This window comes from Malaclemys terrapin, chromosome 3, assembly GCF_027887155.1.
Source record: "Malaclemys terrapin pileata isolate rMalTer1 chromosome 3, rMalTer1.hap1, whole genome shotgun sequence".
Classification (NCBI taxonomy): Eukaryota; Metazoa; Chordata; order Testudines; family Emydidae; genus Malaclemys; species Malaclemys terrapin.
In genome coordinates this window covers 186,361,271-186,379,756 of record NC_071507.1, presented here as the reverse complement: position 1 = coordinate 186,379,756, position 18,486 = coordinate 186,361,271, and the positions used below count along the sequence as shown (strand labels likewise).

Sequence of the window (18,486 nt, the reverse complement as noted above, 5' to 3'; positions counted from 1 at the left end):
GATGCTCTCTCTTTTGAGTGATTGCTGGACCCAGGCTAAGACCAAATGGAGGGATCTCCCAGGGGTTTAAATAGATTTTCTTTTGTGGGTGAAGACCCCCTCCTCACTCCTATGCAAAGTCCAGCTCCAAGATGGAGTTCTGGAGTCACCTGGGCAAGTCACATGTCCATGCATGACTCACAGTCTTTACAGGCAGAAGCCATTGTCCACATGGTATCTTGTATATCTCCAGGAAGACTTCTTATGTGGATCGGAGCATTCCAAGATGCATTGTTCTCCAAGTGCTTTCTGATCGGGTACTTAACCTTGCGAATTCCTTCCTAAAGAAGCTGACCAAATGCCTCACAAAGCTTACTTAGAAATCAAGCAAGTATACAGCCAATATTCTTAACCTCAAGTACAAAATGATATGTGTGTACAAATAGGATGAACAGATATAGTAGACCATAACCTTTACAGAGATATGTTACATGGCACAGGCAGCACAAAACATATTCCAGTTATGGCATATTCCCATAAAGCATTATGGGGTACAGCGTCACATGCATTTCTCAAGTAGTTGGCTATATTAGGTTTCCTGGGAACCTTTGTGTTGATTCACATTAAAAATAACCCAGCATGGAGAGCTTCAGAGGATGGAGCTTTGTTTCTTACTAGTTGAAAGGCTGGATTGGCTTTTGGTAGAAGCAGGGCTTTTTGTTTTTCCCTTTATGTAAAAACCTTTTATTCAGCTTTGCATCAGCTATAATTTAGCCCCCCTAACACCTGTGAATAAAGACTTTAGGAAGGGGCACTACTGGTGCAAGTCTTTTCGTTGCTGTCTGACGAGGCTGGCTCTTACTGCTAACATACTGAGTTGTGTTGTAGGGATGTGTGACATACATTATTTCACCCTGTTTTGTGTGGCTAAGGCCTCTGATCCACGCTGCAGAAGCCTGCAAGCTGCCTGTGAGTGTTTCTCTGCATTTACTGCCCACTTGTTCCTGTCCTGGTGAGTACAGCACGTTTCTGCTTGGCTGTGGGACTTGTTACTTCCTTCTCTCCAGGCCATAACACAGCAGGGATGGTGTGGGAGAGGCCTGGGGAAGGTACTCTTCTGTGGCCATATTGGTATTTTTCTGTTAGCATATTATTCTATTATTCTATAAGAAGAATATTTGAAAATAGGTCTTTATTTCTGAGGTGAATATTAATTCCATCTCTAAGCTTTGTAAAGACTCCAAGAAGCTTGGTGTAAGCACTTTGTTAACTGAGAGAACACCTATGTTAGAAGCAACACAAAATAAGGGGGACAATGTGGAATGAAACACAGCAATATGAAGCAAGTGAGAAAATCTGTTTGCATTCTATAAACCAGTGTTTCTCAACCAGGGGTCCAGGACCCCAAGCAGGTTTCAGGGGTGCCTCCAAGTGGGACCAGAGTTAGACTTGTTGGGGCCCAGGGCAGAAAGCCAAAGCCCCACCGCATGGGGTTGACGCCCAAGGCCCTGAGCCCCCCCACCTGGGACTGAAGCCAAAGCCTGAGCAATTTAGCTTTGCTGGGGCCCTCGGGCCCCAGCAATTGCCCTGCTTGCTACCCCCTAACGCCAGCCCCGGCTTTTATCTGCAGAAAACCAGTTGTGGCACAGGTGGGCTGTGGAGTTTTTATATTATGTTGAGGGGGGCCTCTGAAAGAAAAAGGTTGAGAACCCCTGCTATAGACATCAGTGGAGTTAAACCTGGGATCATTGTGATTCAGTGTTTTGAGGTGGGAGGTGATTTAGTAAGAATCACACAAATAATTCCTTGGCGTGGCTATTGTATTCTGACATTATCAGGAAGGCTGCGGTGGGAGTAGCACAGAGCTTCTTCCTTGCTGCTAAGGCTAAGCTTTACCCCTGCAGCATTTTGTTGTAGACACTACAGGACCGAAGCGGGTCTCCCGTCGTAGTAAATCCACCTCCTCGAGAAGTGGCAGCTACGTCGAAGGAAGAATTCTTCCATCGAGTGAGGACTGTCTACATTGGGACTTAGGGCGATTTAACTATGACGCTCAGGGGTGTGGATTTTGCACACCCCTGAGTGATGTAGCTGACTTGATCTAATTTTCTAGTGTAGACCAGCTCTCAGACTAGAGTTTCTCAAGCTATGGGCAGTGGATCATGAAGAGGTAGCTGGTCCCATGATGCTAATCCACTTTATCTCCACCTGGGAAGGCACATGAAAAGCAGCTAAAAATACATAAGATACTTTCAGGACATTACTTCTCTTTGTAAACGTAACAACCCACCATGGGTTATCAACAGGGTTCAAACCTAAGACCTTCATCACCAGCGCAGAGACCTGCACTGCTTGAGCTAAAGGAGTAATGCCATTAGCTATTAGCAGTAATAGGCTGTTAACTTCTCTGCCCTGGAGAGGAACGCAACACACATTTTACATGGATATGCAATTGTTGTAACTGCCACAGAGATGTTATTCAGTTGTGAATTATAGCAAAAGTGGTCTCTATACAGCTGTGTTTGGGAGGGGAGATACGTGCAGGAGACATTCTATATTATGATGTGGTCTGCACTAACGAAAAATTTGAGAAGTACTGTTCTAGACAAAACTGTATAATTATTTTTAAAAAACATATCACAGTGCATTTAATTCTAGAATACACATTGTAGATTAAATTAATCCCTGCTGCATATAACTCCACTGATCTGAATTAAATTACATCAGGGACTGAGTTGATCACTTGATTCTTTCTGTGATTCCTATCCCTAGTCATAAAATATGCCCTGTACAGTGCAGAGCCTATAAATCTGACATTTTGACTTTCAGTGGGGTCATTTAATCAGTGCTCTTCCTCCACATGAATCCACATTTTGAAACACATTAGTCACAATTACCCCATTATATCTTGCTCTCTCACCATACGGGCTTCTACATACAGACCTGACACACAATACACAGGGTGTGCCCTGCAGAACATCCCTCTCCGCGTTGGACCCATTTGCAGCAACATAAACCAGCATGTCTAACCTAAACTGGCTGCACAAACATTTCTGGTCTGTCATGGCCACCGTAAAGCGTCTGCCATCAGATTCTTGTAATCAGATACGTAACCCCCCCAGATCAGTTCCCCCCCAGCCTGATCCCTTCCCCATCGCGATTGGCCCGCCTGAATCTGTTTATTGCCGCTCCTGGGGCTCTGCCACCAACTATCCACGCAGTGCGCTCTAGGGCAGGGGGAGACCGGGCAGCTGGGCGCCTGCGATCTCGGCTGCATTTGCAGCGCCACATGCCGCTCTAGAACCCCGCTGGCGCTCGCGGGGGGTTCTGGAACCCTGCCCAGTGCGTTCTAAGCGCGGGGGGACAGGGAGGGTTTCCACTGCTCCCGCTCCATGTGCACTGCTGGAAATCGGCCGACCCGGAGCCTAGTGGCGCCCCTCAGCCCAGCGCTGGGGGAGCATTGCTAGAACCCGGCGCAGTGCGATCTAGAAGGCAGACTCCACTCCCGTTTCTAGGACCCGGTACGTTCTAGAAGCCTACGTTTTAGAGCCTGGGCTATTCTGGAAGACGCGCCTCCGCGGCAGGTGGGGCAGCTCTGGAGCCCGAGGGGCCGCGTTGTAGCGATCGGCGCTGAGCCGCTTTAGAACCCGCCGGGACCCGATCTCTGCAGGGGAAGGGGGCGGCTATAGAACCCAGCCAGCGGGGTCCAGAGGGGCCCGCCCGGTGCAGCCATGCTGGAGTCGGCGGTGCGGCTGGCCCTGGGAGCCGGCGAGCTGGTGGCTCCGGGACCGCAGCTCTCGGAGCGGCTGGCCCTGCTGCAGGCGCAGGTGCTCGCTTCCCTCTGGCCCATGCTGCTGCTAGGAGGGGCCGTGGCGCTGCTTGTCCTGTTGGGGATGCTCCGGCGCTGGGACCGGGCGCGGCCGGGCCCCCAGCACAGCGCGGCGGGGGAGGAGGGTGGCGCTGGGTCTGCCAGCTACGAGGAAGGACGGCTGCCAGCGCCGGCCCCGCGGACGCAGAACGGGATAGCTGGGCAGCAGGAGCAAAGGGCGAGGCAGAGCCACGAGGCAAAGGTAAGGACCAGCCCGTCCCCTCCCTTCCCCCATCCCAATCCTCTGCACGGGGGTCTGCTCTCTTCCACACAACCCCTAACACAGGGTCCCTCCATCCCAATCCCCACTGCAGGTGGCCCAGCCTACTCTCAGCACAGGATTCCTCTCTCCCACTCCCCTCTGCAGGGGACCCCCTCCTATCCCACTCCTCTCCACAAGGGGATCCCAGTAGTGAATCTCCCATCCCCTCTACTGGGGGCTCATACAGTCATTTGATCTCTCAACCTGGTACCCTGCACAGGGGGCCCTATCCATCTCAAATACAAGGTTCTCTCTTAGCATAGTTCCCTGCATATGAGTGCAGGATCCTTCTCTGTCTTCCATTCCATTTCCAGTCCTGGGACCCATCCCATCCTTTCCCCACTTCCAATCCCATCTTCCAGCATAGGGTATCACCCTTACTGGCAGGCCAGCTGTCAGATCGCACCCCTCAAAGTGTGTGTTTAGAAAGAACTGTTCTACTCTCTTCTCAATAAAGATACATAGTCCAACATCAGAGCTAGACTCTGCACCCTAATTCATAGGGTAACCTCTATTTACAAACATAAGAGTTAGTGGAACTGCTCAATTAGGTATTATTAGCAGGACTGAGGCACAGTTCTCAAAGGTATATAGGTGCCTATCTCCGATGGAAATCAATAGGAGTTAAGCACCTACATACTTTAGAGGATCAGGGCCTGAGCTTTTATCTTGCACACTAACTATATTCTCCAAACAATTTAGGGGTTGCCACCTTTCCCATAGTTTCTGGGATTGTCCTCCTTTTCTTACTGTTCATATACCTATTATTTATTGCTAAATAAGGGCTAAGTCCTTTGCATTGAAGTATTTAGTAAAAGTTCTGTTGGCTTCAGTGGTAGTAGGATGGCTGACCTAAGCACTAAATGTTTCTATTCATGTTCCATCAAAACTTCATTCTGTAGCGTGTCCATGTGCTCTTGGTTGCAATGTGATGAGGTTTTGCAGCCATACTGATCATCATGGTCGGGTTTTGATACAACGGGATGGATTTTTGATGCAGCATTGCCACAGTTTGCTCCATTAGGCACTGTGTGCAGCAGAAACCCTCAGCATGACTTACAGAAAACAGCTGGGTAAAGACACTAGTATGTTAACAAAATGTAAACCATCACAACAGCACATTGTATATAAAATAAACGAATAGATGCAACATAGATTTGAACAGTCTGGTCTATTAGTATTATCTGTTAGCTGCTTCATTCTGGGAGATAGGAGGAAAAAAAGAGCATATGTGCTGAATTTTTCTTTTAGTATGGTACTTCTATGGTATCTTTTGCTCTTGTCGATATATATAAATGTGTCAATATTTTCATCATAATCCCTATTTCCAGGACTTTATTTACTTGGCCATAAAAGTTACTTTCAGGCTGAATCTTGGCTGTATTATATTTTAATTGGTTAGTTCATTTTTCAAGCGTTTTTTTTCTTTTGCAAATAAAAACAGCACGCTGGCCTGGTATAATGGACTAATAGATATGTGTGCATTTGTAGTGATCACATCACTGAAGTAATCTTAAAGTAATTGTCTTTGTAAACAGAACAAGAAGAAATTTCAGTAAATATGTTACTTCAACATTGGTAACTGTTTTTCAGATCAGCAGAGTGTAGCTCTAAACCGGTGGACTTTATGCTTCTATGAGTCATCCCAGCATGCACTCTGCTGGTGATGTTACTGTGAGCGTAGGCCTTTTTTATACAAAGTAGTATCATTGTTTTATTATCATCAGTGCTGAAGAATTTGATCTGGCTGTAAATAATATGAAAATACACTTTTGGCAGAAACACTGACAGTTGGGGCTGGAGGGGGCTGGTACTGGAAATATACATTATTCCTGGGGTAGGCATGTTATTTGAGCAGGCACTTCATAAGTCTGAATAACAAGGGGGAAAAGGTAAATTAAAATGTTACATTTGCTCACCTGCTGTTACTAAGCTAAGGTTTTCATCATTAAATCTTTTTTTTGGTGCAATTGGTTCTTGCTTTCACACTGGCTCCTTAAGGGTCAGATTCTACTAACCTTACTGATGTTGACTGGCACCTTACTCTGTGGGGAGCCCATCAAAATTGATCTGAGAGTACATGTGGCAAATTATGGACCTAAAGGGGATGGGGGTAGGGAAGAAAGGGAGAACAGGAAAAATAACCTAAGAAGAAAAAAAACCTCTCATGCTTGATTAAATGAAAAATAGTGCTCATACCAAAACTGTATGCTGCCCTTTCTGCTTGTCTCATTCCTTTTCTCTTGCCCCACTCCACACTGTCGTTTGTCATTTTTTATTGTCTTACCTGTATAATCTGGAATGTAATATCTTTGAAGCAGGGACCTTATCTTCTAATATGTATGTAAAGTGCAGTGTGCACCTAGAGAACCACATATTAACTAGGCTTGGCAGAATTTGATTTTTTGATTTTATAATTTTGATGTTTATTTTCAAGCATTTTTTTATTTTTATCAATTTAAATGTTCAAATGTGCAAAATTATGGGTTTGAAATATTTTTTTCTGATTTTTATTGATTTTAAATTTTCACAGTGGCAGGAAGTTATGGGGGGGGTCAGACAATGAGTGACGTGGTTAGACATTAATTACTTAAGTACAGTAGATGTTGAGATTCAAAAAGTTAAGTTAAAGCCTTATGACCATTAAAACACACATAGTCAACAGCATCTGTCAAAATATACAAAGTAAAGAGCCTTAAATAAAACTAATAAATTCTCAAGCAGCATCTTTCTTACTTTGTCTTTCTGTAAATTTAGATTATTATTGATGGAAATATTTTTTGTTGGTTTGTGTGTGTACGGTGAAATTGACATTTACCAATAAAAATCTAATCCTTCCAAGCCTATATATAACTGAATGATGGTAATCATTTAGAATTCAGTAGTTAATGCTGAAGTTGCAGAACACCTTTAATATACTGAAATTAGCATATCAAGAACTATATTAAAACAGTGCCAGAGATTATAAAAAGCAAAGAATTTCACAATTAATAATGAAACATCAAGATGTATGGAATAGCATAAGCCAGAGTGTGCAGATATTACATGATAGTATCCCATCTTTGGTGCATGCTGAGGTATGAGGCCAAAGACAAAATGCCTCCAGCACTCAGGTGTGTTGATATATCACAGCAGCCAAACATCTGCATATCCTGGAGTGTGTAATTCTGCTGATAAAGTTGAGATTTTTAATTAACCCCCCCGCAAGGTGGTTAATTATCTTTTCCAGTTTTGGAATGTGTGCATGCCAGTGTTTTCCAGGCCATGGTCTCCCGTCCAGGGAGTCTGCATTGTTACATTTGCCCAGTTAGCTGATGCCCTGCTAGCTAGACGTCTAGTTACCTGCTTCCATATTAATACACTGGTAACTCAGCTATTGCGTGCTTGCTGTGCATGACATGCGCCTCAGACTGCCACTGCACTCCACACAGAGCGTGCAACAATGCCCTCTGCTGACCTCTCTTGTTCCCTGCTGGCATGCTGCTCCCAGCCGCAACCCTGAGTGCCACCAGTTCACTGCCCACTCCTCCCCTAAAATCCTGCCCTGGCTGCTAAGGGTACGTCTACACTGTGATTTTAAAAAAACCTGCTGCACCAAGACTCAGAGCTTGGGTCAGCTGAGTTGCGGGGCTATAAAATTGCAGTGTAGACATTTGGGCTTGGGCTGGAGCCCTTGACTCTGAAACCCGCCGAGCCCGAACATCTTCACTGCAATTTTATAGCCACACAGCCTGAGTCAGCTGACCTGGGCCAGTCGCTTCCATGCCACTGGTCTTTTATTGCTGTGTAGACATACCCTGAAGACAGCTACATGGCCTCATCCATCCTAGCATCAGTGGCAGTGCTGTGATGCTCCTGTGGTTGTGCTCTGTAACCTAGGTGAACATGCTCAAGAGCAGTCACATTATGATCCTAAAAATGTCAGTGCCTCTAGTTATCTGGCCATCTGTCTGTCTTTCATACTGCAGAATAATATGGTGGCAAGAGCACCAGGTTCAAGAGAAATATTGTGCATCAAGAAAAGAACCAAATTAGAATTTCTCCTTCAGCACATCTGACGTGTGGACATGTAAGAGCGCAGGGCCATCTCTTCCTGTCAATCTCAAAGGAAGTCCATGCCCCCTCACTGTTTCATTCTGCAAAAGGCAGTCTGGAGCAAGGGGAAATTAGCGGTGTTTGGTGCTCAAGCCCTCTGAGCAGGGCTGGGCAGTAATCACGCTGGGGGACTCAAGCCTTCTGACAAGGGGGAGCCCCAAACGGTTTCAGGCTCTGGCCCTCAGACAGAGTAGAGCAGTCAATAGTCCGGGAGCCAAGCCCTCAGGCAGGGCAGAGCAATGAATAGTCTAGCATCCTAGTTCTGGTGGACGATAGGCTAACACAGGCCTCCTGCCCTAAGGAAAGGAGGCTGCCACCCCAGAGCTGGGGTGGAAACGGGATCTGGGCTCACCAGACTCCACCAGGTCCCATCCCAGGGCCCTAAGAGTGGCAGAGCGTTCCACCACTGGGTCAGCGGGGAATCCAGCTGCAACACGCTGACCTGTCTTCAGGCAGCAACACAGCCAGACTACAGTCAGCTGTCCCTGGGCTACTTCTTCCCCTCCCCTCAGGGCGTACATGCATCCATGGGTCATCCTCCATCTCCCTGGGATATACCGCCAATGGTAGTCCCAGCAGCTCCTTGGAGTCTGGAGTGGTGGGACGCTCTGGAAGCTCAGGCAAGTCCTGGGCAGCAGACTTCCTCTCAGCATCCTGCTCTGGCACCAGGGGAGAAGCATCTGTCTCCCTCAGCAGCTCTAGCACAACTGAGCTGCAGGGCCCACCTTTTATACTTCCTGTTCCTGTCTTGCCCTTCTGCTTCCAGTGGGGCGGGCATGGCCTTCTTGGTCCTGCCCACCAGGGGGCAGGCAGTGGTTCCTCCCTGTCAATCTCAGAGAGAGGCTACACCCCCTCACTACAGTACATTATACACATTTTGTACAAATGTAATTCCAGCCAGATTAGAAAATGCTGGATTCATGTTTCTTAAATCCATCAGCATAATTATATGAACAAAAATTAAGTGTGGTCACATTGTGAATACACGTCACAAGTTGCACTGTGACTTTGTTGTTGTCACAATTTATAACTTATCCATGAATGGTGATGGAGAGATCAATCTCTTTCCCCACGGCCTCTCCCTTTCCCTAATAAAGAGTCTTTTAGGAAATAGTAACAAGAAGTGCCAAGAGTCATCAGGGCGGAACTAGGTTGTGGTTGTTTTTTTTAATTTAAAATTCTCTGGATCAGTCTTCAAAACGGTCAGTTCAAAGAGGCGCTTTTGCTGAGAAGTCTAGTGTTATCCTCCCTTGGGGTATTTTTTTAAATATGTGCAATCTGGTGCATTCCATAAAGCAAATATTTGCTTTTCAGAAGTATCTTTATAAGCTAGTGGTTTAGCAGTACCAGAAGCGGGGATCATAGAATCATAGAATATCAGGGTTGGAAGGGACCTCAGGAGGTCATCTAGTCCAACCCCCTGCTCAAAGCAGGACCAATTCCCAACTAAATCATCCCAGCCAGGGCTTTGTCAAGCCGGACCTTAAAAACCTCCAAGGAAGGAGACTCCACCACCTCCTTAGGTAACGCATTCCAGTGCTTCACCACCCTCCTAGTGAAATAGTGTTTCCTAATATCTAACCTAAACCTCCCCCACTGCAACTTGAGACCATTGCTCCTTGTTCTGTCATCTGCCACCACTGAGAACAGCCGAGTTCCATCCTCTTTGGAACCCCGCTTCAGGTAGTTGAAGGCTGCTATCAAATCCCCCCTCATTCTTCTCTTCTGGAGACTAAACAATCCAAGTTCCCTCAGCCTCTTCTCATAAGTCATGTGCTCCAGACCCCTAATCATTTTTGTTGCCCTCCGCTGGACTTTTTCCAATTTTTCCACATCCTTCTTGTAGTGTGTGGCCCAAAACTGGACACAGTACTCCAGATGAGGCCTCACCAATGTCAAATAAAGGGGAACGATCACGTTCCTCGATCTACTGGCAATGCCCCTACTTATACAGCCCAAAATGCCGTTAGCCTTCTTGGCAACAAGAGCACACTGTTGACTCATATCCAGCTTCTCGTCCACTGTGACCCCTAGGTCCTTTTCTGCAGAACTGCTACCTAGCCATTCGGTCCCTAGTCTGTAGCAGTGCATGGGATTCTTCTGTCCTAAGTGCAGGACTCTACACTTGTCCTTGTTGAACCTCATCAGGTTTTTTTCTGCCCAATCCTCTAATTTGTCTAGGTCCCTCTGTATCCTATCCCTACCCTCTAGTGTATCTACCACGCCTCCTAGTTTAGTGGGGATGACCTGCTTCTACTCCAGAGGCATGGAAACAGGCCCGCCGACAGCAGTTCCAGGTCCCAGGACAGAACAGTCAATGGGCCCCCCCTGCTCACACTAGCCGCACCCGCACAGACACGGTCTACCTGACATTTGGGCGGTGCTATGTCTGTGCTGGCTACGCTGCTGGGCGCGCTCTTCTGGCATGGCCAGGGCTTTTACATGCCTGCCCAGTAGCGTTGCCAACTGTCTAATTGGGCAAACCCAAAGACCCTTGCCCTGCCCCCTGCCCTGCTCCATACCTGAGAACACACCCCTGTCCCGCCCCTTCTCTGAGGCCCTGCTCCATCCCCCCTCCCTCCATTGCTCGCTCTCCCCCACCCTCATTCACTTTCACCAGGCTGGGGCAGGGGGTTGGGTGTGGGAGGGGGTTAGGGGTGCAGACTCTGGGAGGGAGTTTGGGTGTGGGAGGGGGTGTGGGCTCTGGGAGTGAATTTGGGTGCGAGGTGCAAGCTCTAGGCTGGGGCAGGGGGTTGGGGTGCAGGAGGAGGCCAGGGGGTTGGTGCTTACCTCGGGCGGCTCCCGAAAGCGACTGGCACACCCCTCTGGCAGTGGCTCCTAGGCGGGGGCCCAAGGGGTCTCCATGCGCTGCTGCCTGCAGGCACTGCCCCTGCAGCTCCCATTGACTGCAGTTCTCAGCCAATGGGAGCTGCGGAATCAGTGCTCAGGGCTGGGGCAGCATGCGGAGACCCCCTCCCCAGGGGCTGCAAGGACGTGCCGGCCGTGTCCAGCAGTGATGCGGAGCGAGGGCGGGCAGGAAGCCTGCCTTAGCCCCGCTGCACTGCTGGTGGCCCCCAGGCCCTTTTAAATCGCCCGGGGCCCCTGGGCAATTGCTCCCTTTGCATATACACCCCCGGTCGGCAGACCTGCATGGAAATAGCCCCATTTCCCCACCCTTTCAGTTTAAACTCTGGTCTAGGTGCAGATTAAATTTGATTGCTAAGTGTTATTGTATCATCTACATTAGGTGGCAATTGCTTGAATCAGTGTCATGGGAAGTGGTCTAGTTTATCAGTTGCCCCTGTAAAATTACATCTTTATCCTTTGCTGAAATGTTTTTAATTCGTTACAGTAACACTTCCCAGTAAATAACAATACATTTCTTTATCCCTGGGGCTAGGGCTGGGGGGAGCACTTTTGCCTCTTTACCTGACATCAAATCAGACCATAATATCCAGAAGGGCCAAAGAGGAATCACCCCTCTTCCCTGAGTCAGTGGGTCCTGCTCTGCATGATTTTCGGGGAGATGGTCCAGTAGGAGAGGGCTAGAGCTGGGGGACACGTTCTGTATGGGTTATCATCTCCTGGCAAACCCATAGGATTTCCCTTGGGATTCCCTTCAACATTCAATGCAGACAATTGCAGCACTAATTCCCACTGCTTGTCTTGTGTCCTCACTCATTGCCTTATAAAACTCATGGCTCCTCCCTGGGAAGTGCAGGGGAACAGACTTTCCATGTGGATGCCCCCAGATCTGTGGAGTTTTCCTGTGGCTCTTGGGACATCCGAGTAATTGGAAGGCCAGGTCCCCTTCTTCCTCTGCTAGCCTTCCCAGGAGGAGGAGAAAGAATCTCCATGTCCGCTCTGCAGTTTCTGAAGTAATTTTCCCTTCCTACAGAGGGCGGATGATATAGCTCAAAATGATTTTGGGGGTGGGGGCAACATTGTAGTTTATGTATATAGTGATCATGCATAGGCCTTTACATTCCTCTGTCTTGGATGGGGAGTCCGTCTCCTTTCTTTGCTAGTTAACACAGCATCTCTCTGTTGCTTCCTATTTACACCTTAGTGGAAACTGCCATCGTATTATCTTTTCTCTGGGTACTAGGAGTAATTTCCCTTGAAGCCAATGCCCAGGCTGCCTCCCTCATTGACTCTCACTGCCAAGAAAACATCCCCTTTCCTTTCAAAATTTCAGACGTGTTGTTTCTCATTCACCTGGTTCCCATCAGTTCACGGAACCAATAGTCTCTCATGCTTGGGTCTGTCATTATGGCAGTACAATGTGATCACAGCCCAACTGGCCAGAATGTCAGCTTTCACCTATGAAAATTTGATTAGCAAAGAATTAAACTCACGCTGTTTTATTTCCCAAAAGACTGCTTGTCATGCAGATTGTTCAGTGTCTGTTGATGTAGCACTATGCAATTGTGCTGTGGCAGTGCTCTAGAATAGTTATACCATGATTAAGGCTGTATTTTTTTAAACAGGAGAGGAAAGTGGGCTATTTGTAATAGAGCAGAATGGTAGATTGCAGGAGGGCAATGTGAAAAATATCATAAGCTCAATTTTAATGGCTGATATCACCCTAATGAGGCTAGGAATCTTCAAGTGGATGCCTGAAGAAATTAAGAATTCCCACTCGCTTTCTAGCTTGTTGGATTTTTACTTTGGAAAAACTGAAAAATGAAAGGATTTCTTGTTCAGAAACAAAACAGATTTCAATAAAGTTGACTTAAATGTTCTAGAACTTCTACTGGTAGACTCTTGAGGTGAGAGACCTGTAACAGAGTGTGAATTTTAAAAAGGAATTTAGTCTGCGTGGGAGAGGGACTACAGGTGAAGTTCTCTCTATGCATCATATAAATCCCACTTAAACCCTTGTGCTGGCCTTCTGCACAGGAGTAAATTTTACCCTAATGGAATTAAAACTTATAGGAAATAATTAGTAGGAATAAATAGCTCATTACTAGAGTGGAAAGAGGATAATATTTGTGGTGCCCCAGGGATCAGGACTAAAAATCTGTGGTGTTCAGTATATGTATTAACCTGGAAGAAGAGGTGAAGTGGTAAAACTTGGTCACTGCAGAAACCTAGTTAACATTAAAGTGGACTGTGAAGAATTACTTTAAGTGAGTAATACAGTAGAAGCTTACATCCAGTATAGAAAAGTGTAGATTAAAGCACATTGGAACGAACAAATGGGTTTGGAATTAGTTGTAACTTTTTACTCAGAAGACCTAATCCTCTAAGAATTGCACAAATAATTTAAGATCAGAGGGGTAGCCGTATTAGTCTGGATCTGTAAAAAGCAACAAAGTCCTGTGGGTGAAAGCATAAGCTTTCGTGGGTGAATGCCCACTTCGTCAGACGCATGGGCATTCACCCACAAAAACTTATGCTCCAATACATCTGTTAGTCATTAAGGTGCCACAGGACTCTTTGTTATAATTTAAGATGTTTGCTTAATATGCATCATCAATTAAAAATTTAATCAGCTCATAGACCATAGTAAGAAGATGATAAAGAAAAATGATATTAAAATACTATAATATCATTACATATAAATTGATGGTATATTATCTAGAATACCTAGAATACCACATTATTGCTAGAAAAAGACCTAACAGAAATAGGAATGATCTAGAGCAGGGGTTCTCAACCTTTTTCTTTCTGAGACATGGGCGGTGGGTGAACCTCCGCTTTGGAGAGGCTAGCCCGCTGGCCCTGCCCCTTTTGCCCAAAGCCCCACCCCCCCGCACGCCAGAGCCCTGAAACACCCCTCTCCTGTAAAAGGAGGTGCTGGGTCAAGCCGCCGGCCCCCAGGCAGCAGCTGCTCCCGCCCCTGAGCCGCCAGCCCCAGCACCAGGCCGAGCCTCCTCACTCGGCCAGCCGCTATCTCTCAGTCTCCGCATCCCTCCTCACTCCCATGTCTCCAAGGAGGAGGGACACGGTGAGCAGCGAGGAACTCGGGGGGGGAAGGGGGGAGTGGAGGAGACATGATGGCAGGCAGGCACAGGAAGCACAGCAGCAGGCGGTGGGGGTCTTGGGGAAGGGGCAGGGCCACTGTGGCCCAGGAGTTTGGCGTCGGGTCGGCGCCAGCGCCAGAGAAGGCTAAGCCTTCCTTGGTCTATTATACACACCGCCCATGTTCTGAGGTCCCCCCAACACACTATAAAAAACTCCACAGTCCAGGGCTCCAGGGCTCCTGTTAGAAGGTAGCAAGTAGCGCAATTGCCTGGGGTCCCACACCACAGGAGGCCGTGGAAGCTAAGTTGCTCAGTCTTTGGCTTCAGCCCTGGGTGGCAGGGCTTGGAGCCCCAGCAAGTTTAATGCTGGCCCTGCTTGGTGGACCCCCTGAAAACTGCTTGCGGCCCTCCAGTGGGCCCCAGACCTGTGGGAACCACTGGTCTAGAGTGGACCGAAAATTATTGAGACAAAGAGACTGTGCAGAAGAGAGAAGTACACAGCTGCTCTGATGACGGCTTTCCTTCCTGTTCTGCTATGATTGAGCTATATAAAATAGTGAAAGATGGAAAGAGGAGGCCAGCAGGGGGAGAGGAGGTACTGAACATTTTAATGCAAAAAGAGAAAGACAACCAATTTAAAACAAATATAGGGACATTTTTAAAAAGCATGCAATTAACCTGTTGGACTCCCTGCCGAAAAATGTGAGAGCGACAAGTGTCTTAGATTTAAAACAGCATCTATCTGGGATTATTACTCCTGAATTCTCCGCCAAAAATTCTGTGCACAAAATTCTGCAAAATTCCGCATATTTTATTTGTCAAAATAACACAATATAATCATGCCAGTTTCAAATATTTTGGTAATTTATTTAAAAATACCTGTCAGCAAGTATGTCTCTAATAATACAGACAACAAAAATGATTCAGGAAATGTTTTTTTTTTTTTGACAAATAGATTCCTTACTGGACATATTAATACAGAACTTTGAGTAATAATTAATTTAAACTACAATACAGAAACATATTTCCTGCACCCCTCAGAAGCAGTGCAAAGGTTTGGGGGAGTCAGAGGTAACAAAGGAGCTGAGGGAGAGGGAAGTAATTGCTGGGAAGGAGCCTGAGTGTGAACTTGGAGGGTTGTTGGGTGTGGGGGTGGGAGAATTATGGAAAAGTTTTTTTGGGGAGGGAGAGGAATTGTTAGGGAGCCTCCCCTATGCAGACCCTGGCTGACCCCTGGCCTCTCTCATCTGCCTCTGTTCCTGTATGTACCTGTACTCCAGCATCACCATGTGTCCCTGCACCCCAACTCAGCCACCCCCGCCCCCACATCCCCAGGTGTCCCTGCACCCCCAGTCCCATTCAGTCTGTGCCCCAGTCTGTCCCCTACAGCTACCCCTTCTGAATCCCAGTTTGTGACACCCCCCAGCAGCCCTATGTGCTCCACGCTGTCTGACCCGCTATATCTGGTTCCTCCTATTTGGCCCCACAGGCAGGGTGCTGTGCAGAACGCAGCCTCTTCTCTTTCCTATACACAGCTGGAGCCCATCTCACCTCAGAGGAGCTGCTCTCTATTCTGATGCCACATCGACCTCTGGTGGGTGAAAGGTGTAACTGCAGCCGCTCAATGTATTTTCTGCTGAAAAAAAAAAATTCTGCACGGAACATGAATTCTGCATGTGCAAAGTGGCACAGAATTCATAACAACATAAACATAAGAACGGCCATACTGGGTCAGACCAAAGATCCATCTAGCCCAGTATCCTGTCTTCTGACAGTGGCCAATGCCAGGTGCTTCAGAGGGAATGAACAGAACAGGTAATCATCAAGTGATCCATTCCCTGTCACTCATTCCCAGCTTCTGGCAAACAAAGGCTCGGAACACCATCCCTGCCCATCCTGGCTAATAGCCATTGATGGACCTATCCTCCAGGAACCCTGTTATAGTCTTGGCCTTTACAATATCCTCTGGCAAAGAGTACCACAGGTTGCCTGTGCGTTGTGTGAAAAAAAATACTTCCTTTTGTTTGTTTTAAACCTGCTGTCTATTAATTTCATTTGGTAACCCCTAGTTCTTATGAGAAGGAGTAAACAACACTTCCTTATTTACTTTCTCCACACCAGTCATGGTTTTATAGACGTCAGTCATATCCCCCCTTAGTTGTCTCTCTGAACAGCCCTAATTTTTGAAATCTCTCTCACATGGAAGATGTTCCATATTCCTAATCATTTTTGTTGCACTTTTCTGAACCTTTTCCAATTCCGATATATCTTTTTTGAGATGGGGCGAACACGCCTGCATACAGTATTCAAGATGTGGGCATACCATGGGTTTATAAAGAGGCAATATGATATTTTCTGTCTTATGATCTATCCCTTTCTTAATGATTCCCAACATTCTGTTAGCTTTTTTGACTGCCGCTGCACAATGAGTGGATGTTTTCAGAGAACTATCCACACTGACTCAAAGATCTCTTTCCTGAGTGGTAACAGCTAATTTAGACCCCATCATTGTATATGTATAGTTGGAATTACGTTTTTCAATGTGCATTATTTTGCATTTATCAACATGGAATTTAATCTGCCATTTTGTTGCCCAGTTACCCAGTTTTGTGAGGTCCCTTTGTAACTCTTCGCAATCTGCTTTGGACTTAACTATCTTGAGTAGTTTTATATCATCTGCAAATTTTGCCACCTCGCTGTTTACCCCTTTTTCCAGATCATTTATGAATATGTTGAACAATACTAGTCCCAGTACAGACACAGGGGGACTATTTACCTCTCTCCACTCTGAAAACTGACCATTTATTCCTACCCTTTGTTTCCTATCTTTTAACCAGTTACTGATCCATGAGAGGACCTTCCCTCTTATCCCATGATAGCTTACTTTGCTAGAGCCTTTGGTGATGGACCTTGCCAAAGGCTTTCTGAAAATCTAAGTACATTATATCCACTGGATCCCTCTTGTCCACATGCTTGTTGACCCCCTCAAAGAATTCTAGTAGACTGGTGAGCATAGTTTCCCTATACAAAAAACATGTTGATTCTTCCCCAACAAATTGTGTTTATCTATGTGTCTGATAATTCTGTTCTTTACTACAGTTTCAACCAATTTGCCCTTTACTGAAGTTAGGCTTACCTGCCTGTAATTGCCAGGATTGCCTCTGGAGCCCCTTTTAAAAAATTGGCATCACATTAGCTATCCTCCAGTCATCTGGTACAGAAGCTGATTTAAATGATAGGCTACATACCACGGTTAGTAGTTCTGCAATTTCACATTCGAGTTCCTTCAGAACTCTTGGGAGAATACCATTTGGCCCTGTTTAATTTATCAGTTTGTTCCAAAACCTCCTCTAATGACACCTCAATCTGGGACAGTTCTTCAGATTTGTCACCTAAAAAGAATGGCTCAGGTTGGGGAGTCTCCATCACATCCTCAGCTGTAAAGACCAATGCAAATAATTCATTTAGTTTCTCTGCAATGGCCTTATCCTCTTTGAGTGCATCTCGAACGTCCAGTGGCCCCACTGGTTGTTCAGCATGCTTCCTGCTGCTGATATACTTACAATTTTTTTACCCCAGGAGTAGATAATAAAGATAAGGGCATTCCGTCCTTTTGTTTCAGAGCACAGGTTAGTCGCATGCTGGGGTTAGGCAATTATTTCCTCTGTGGATAACATAGCATACTTAGCTGTATTATATAGGGGAAGTGTGTTTTCCTTGAAAACACAGGCATTGGCCATCATTGAAGACATTAATAATTATTTGTTAAGCGCTGATAGTGTGCTCAGTATACAAGACCCAGAAGAAAATATGGGGCCAAATTTTTTACTTTGATCTGACCCCTGGTGGGCAAAGGGGGTGGAAAACTAGTGGCTCTCCCCACCATAGTGCAGTCCCCAACTGGCGGAAGAGCTGGCATAGCCAGCTCCTGTATCACCTCACCATGCAGATTCCAGCATAGTGTATCAAGGATGGGACAGGACATGACCAGAATACTGTGGTGGAGTCACAATGCTTGTCTGGGGTAACATCCCACTGTAGTTTACAGCAGGCCTAAACTACACTGGAGCTAGGCTTGGCATAGAACTGGTCCAGAAAGATGGAGCTGCAACCATCTCCTTACTCTTCCCTTTCCCCCCCTTAGTTGTGAGCAGTGGATACTGGGCACAGCTGGGAATCTGGGCCTATGGTTCATGCCCTGAGTAGCTAACATACTAAATTAACCTCGATGAGGATGCCAGACTAGGTGGCATATTGGATGGTTCCTGATTGGCAATCCTGTGGTTGTTGGAGACCAACTCTAAGCCATCACA

At 46.5% G+C, this 18,486-nt stretch overlaps 1 protein-coding gene across 2 annotated transcripts in view; it reads left to right on the top strand.

Annotated features, from left to right (window-relative positions):
- Positions 1–3,544: 3,544 nt before the first annotated feature.
- The window catches only part of LOC128833417 (protein LYRIC-like), a 44,135-nt gene continuing 29,193 nt past the window's right edge, over positions 3,545–18,486 (top strand). For both annotated transcript variants that reach the window (XM_054021273.1, XM_054021272.1), the window contains exon 1: positions 3,545–4,049. In XM_054021273.1, coding sequence (XP_053877248.1) covers positions 3,711–4,049 — 339 coding nt within the window. In that variant the 5' untranslated portion in view covers positions 3,545–3,710. The remainder of the gene's footprint in view (positions 4,050–18,486) is intronic.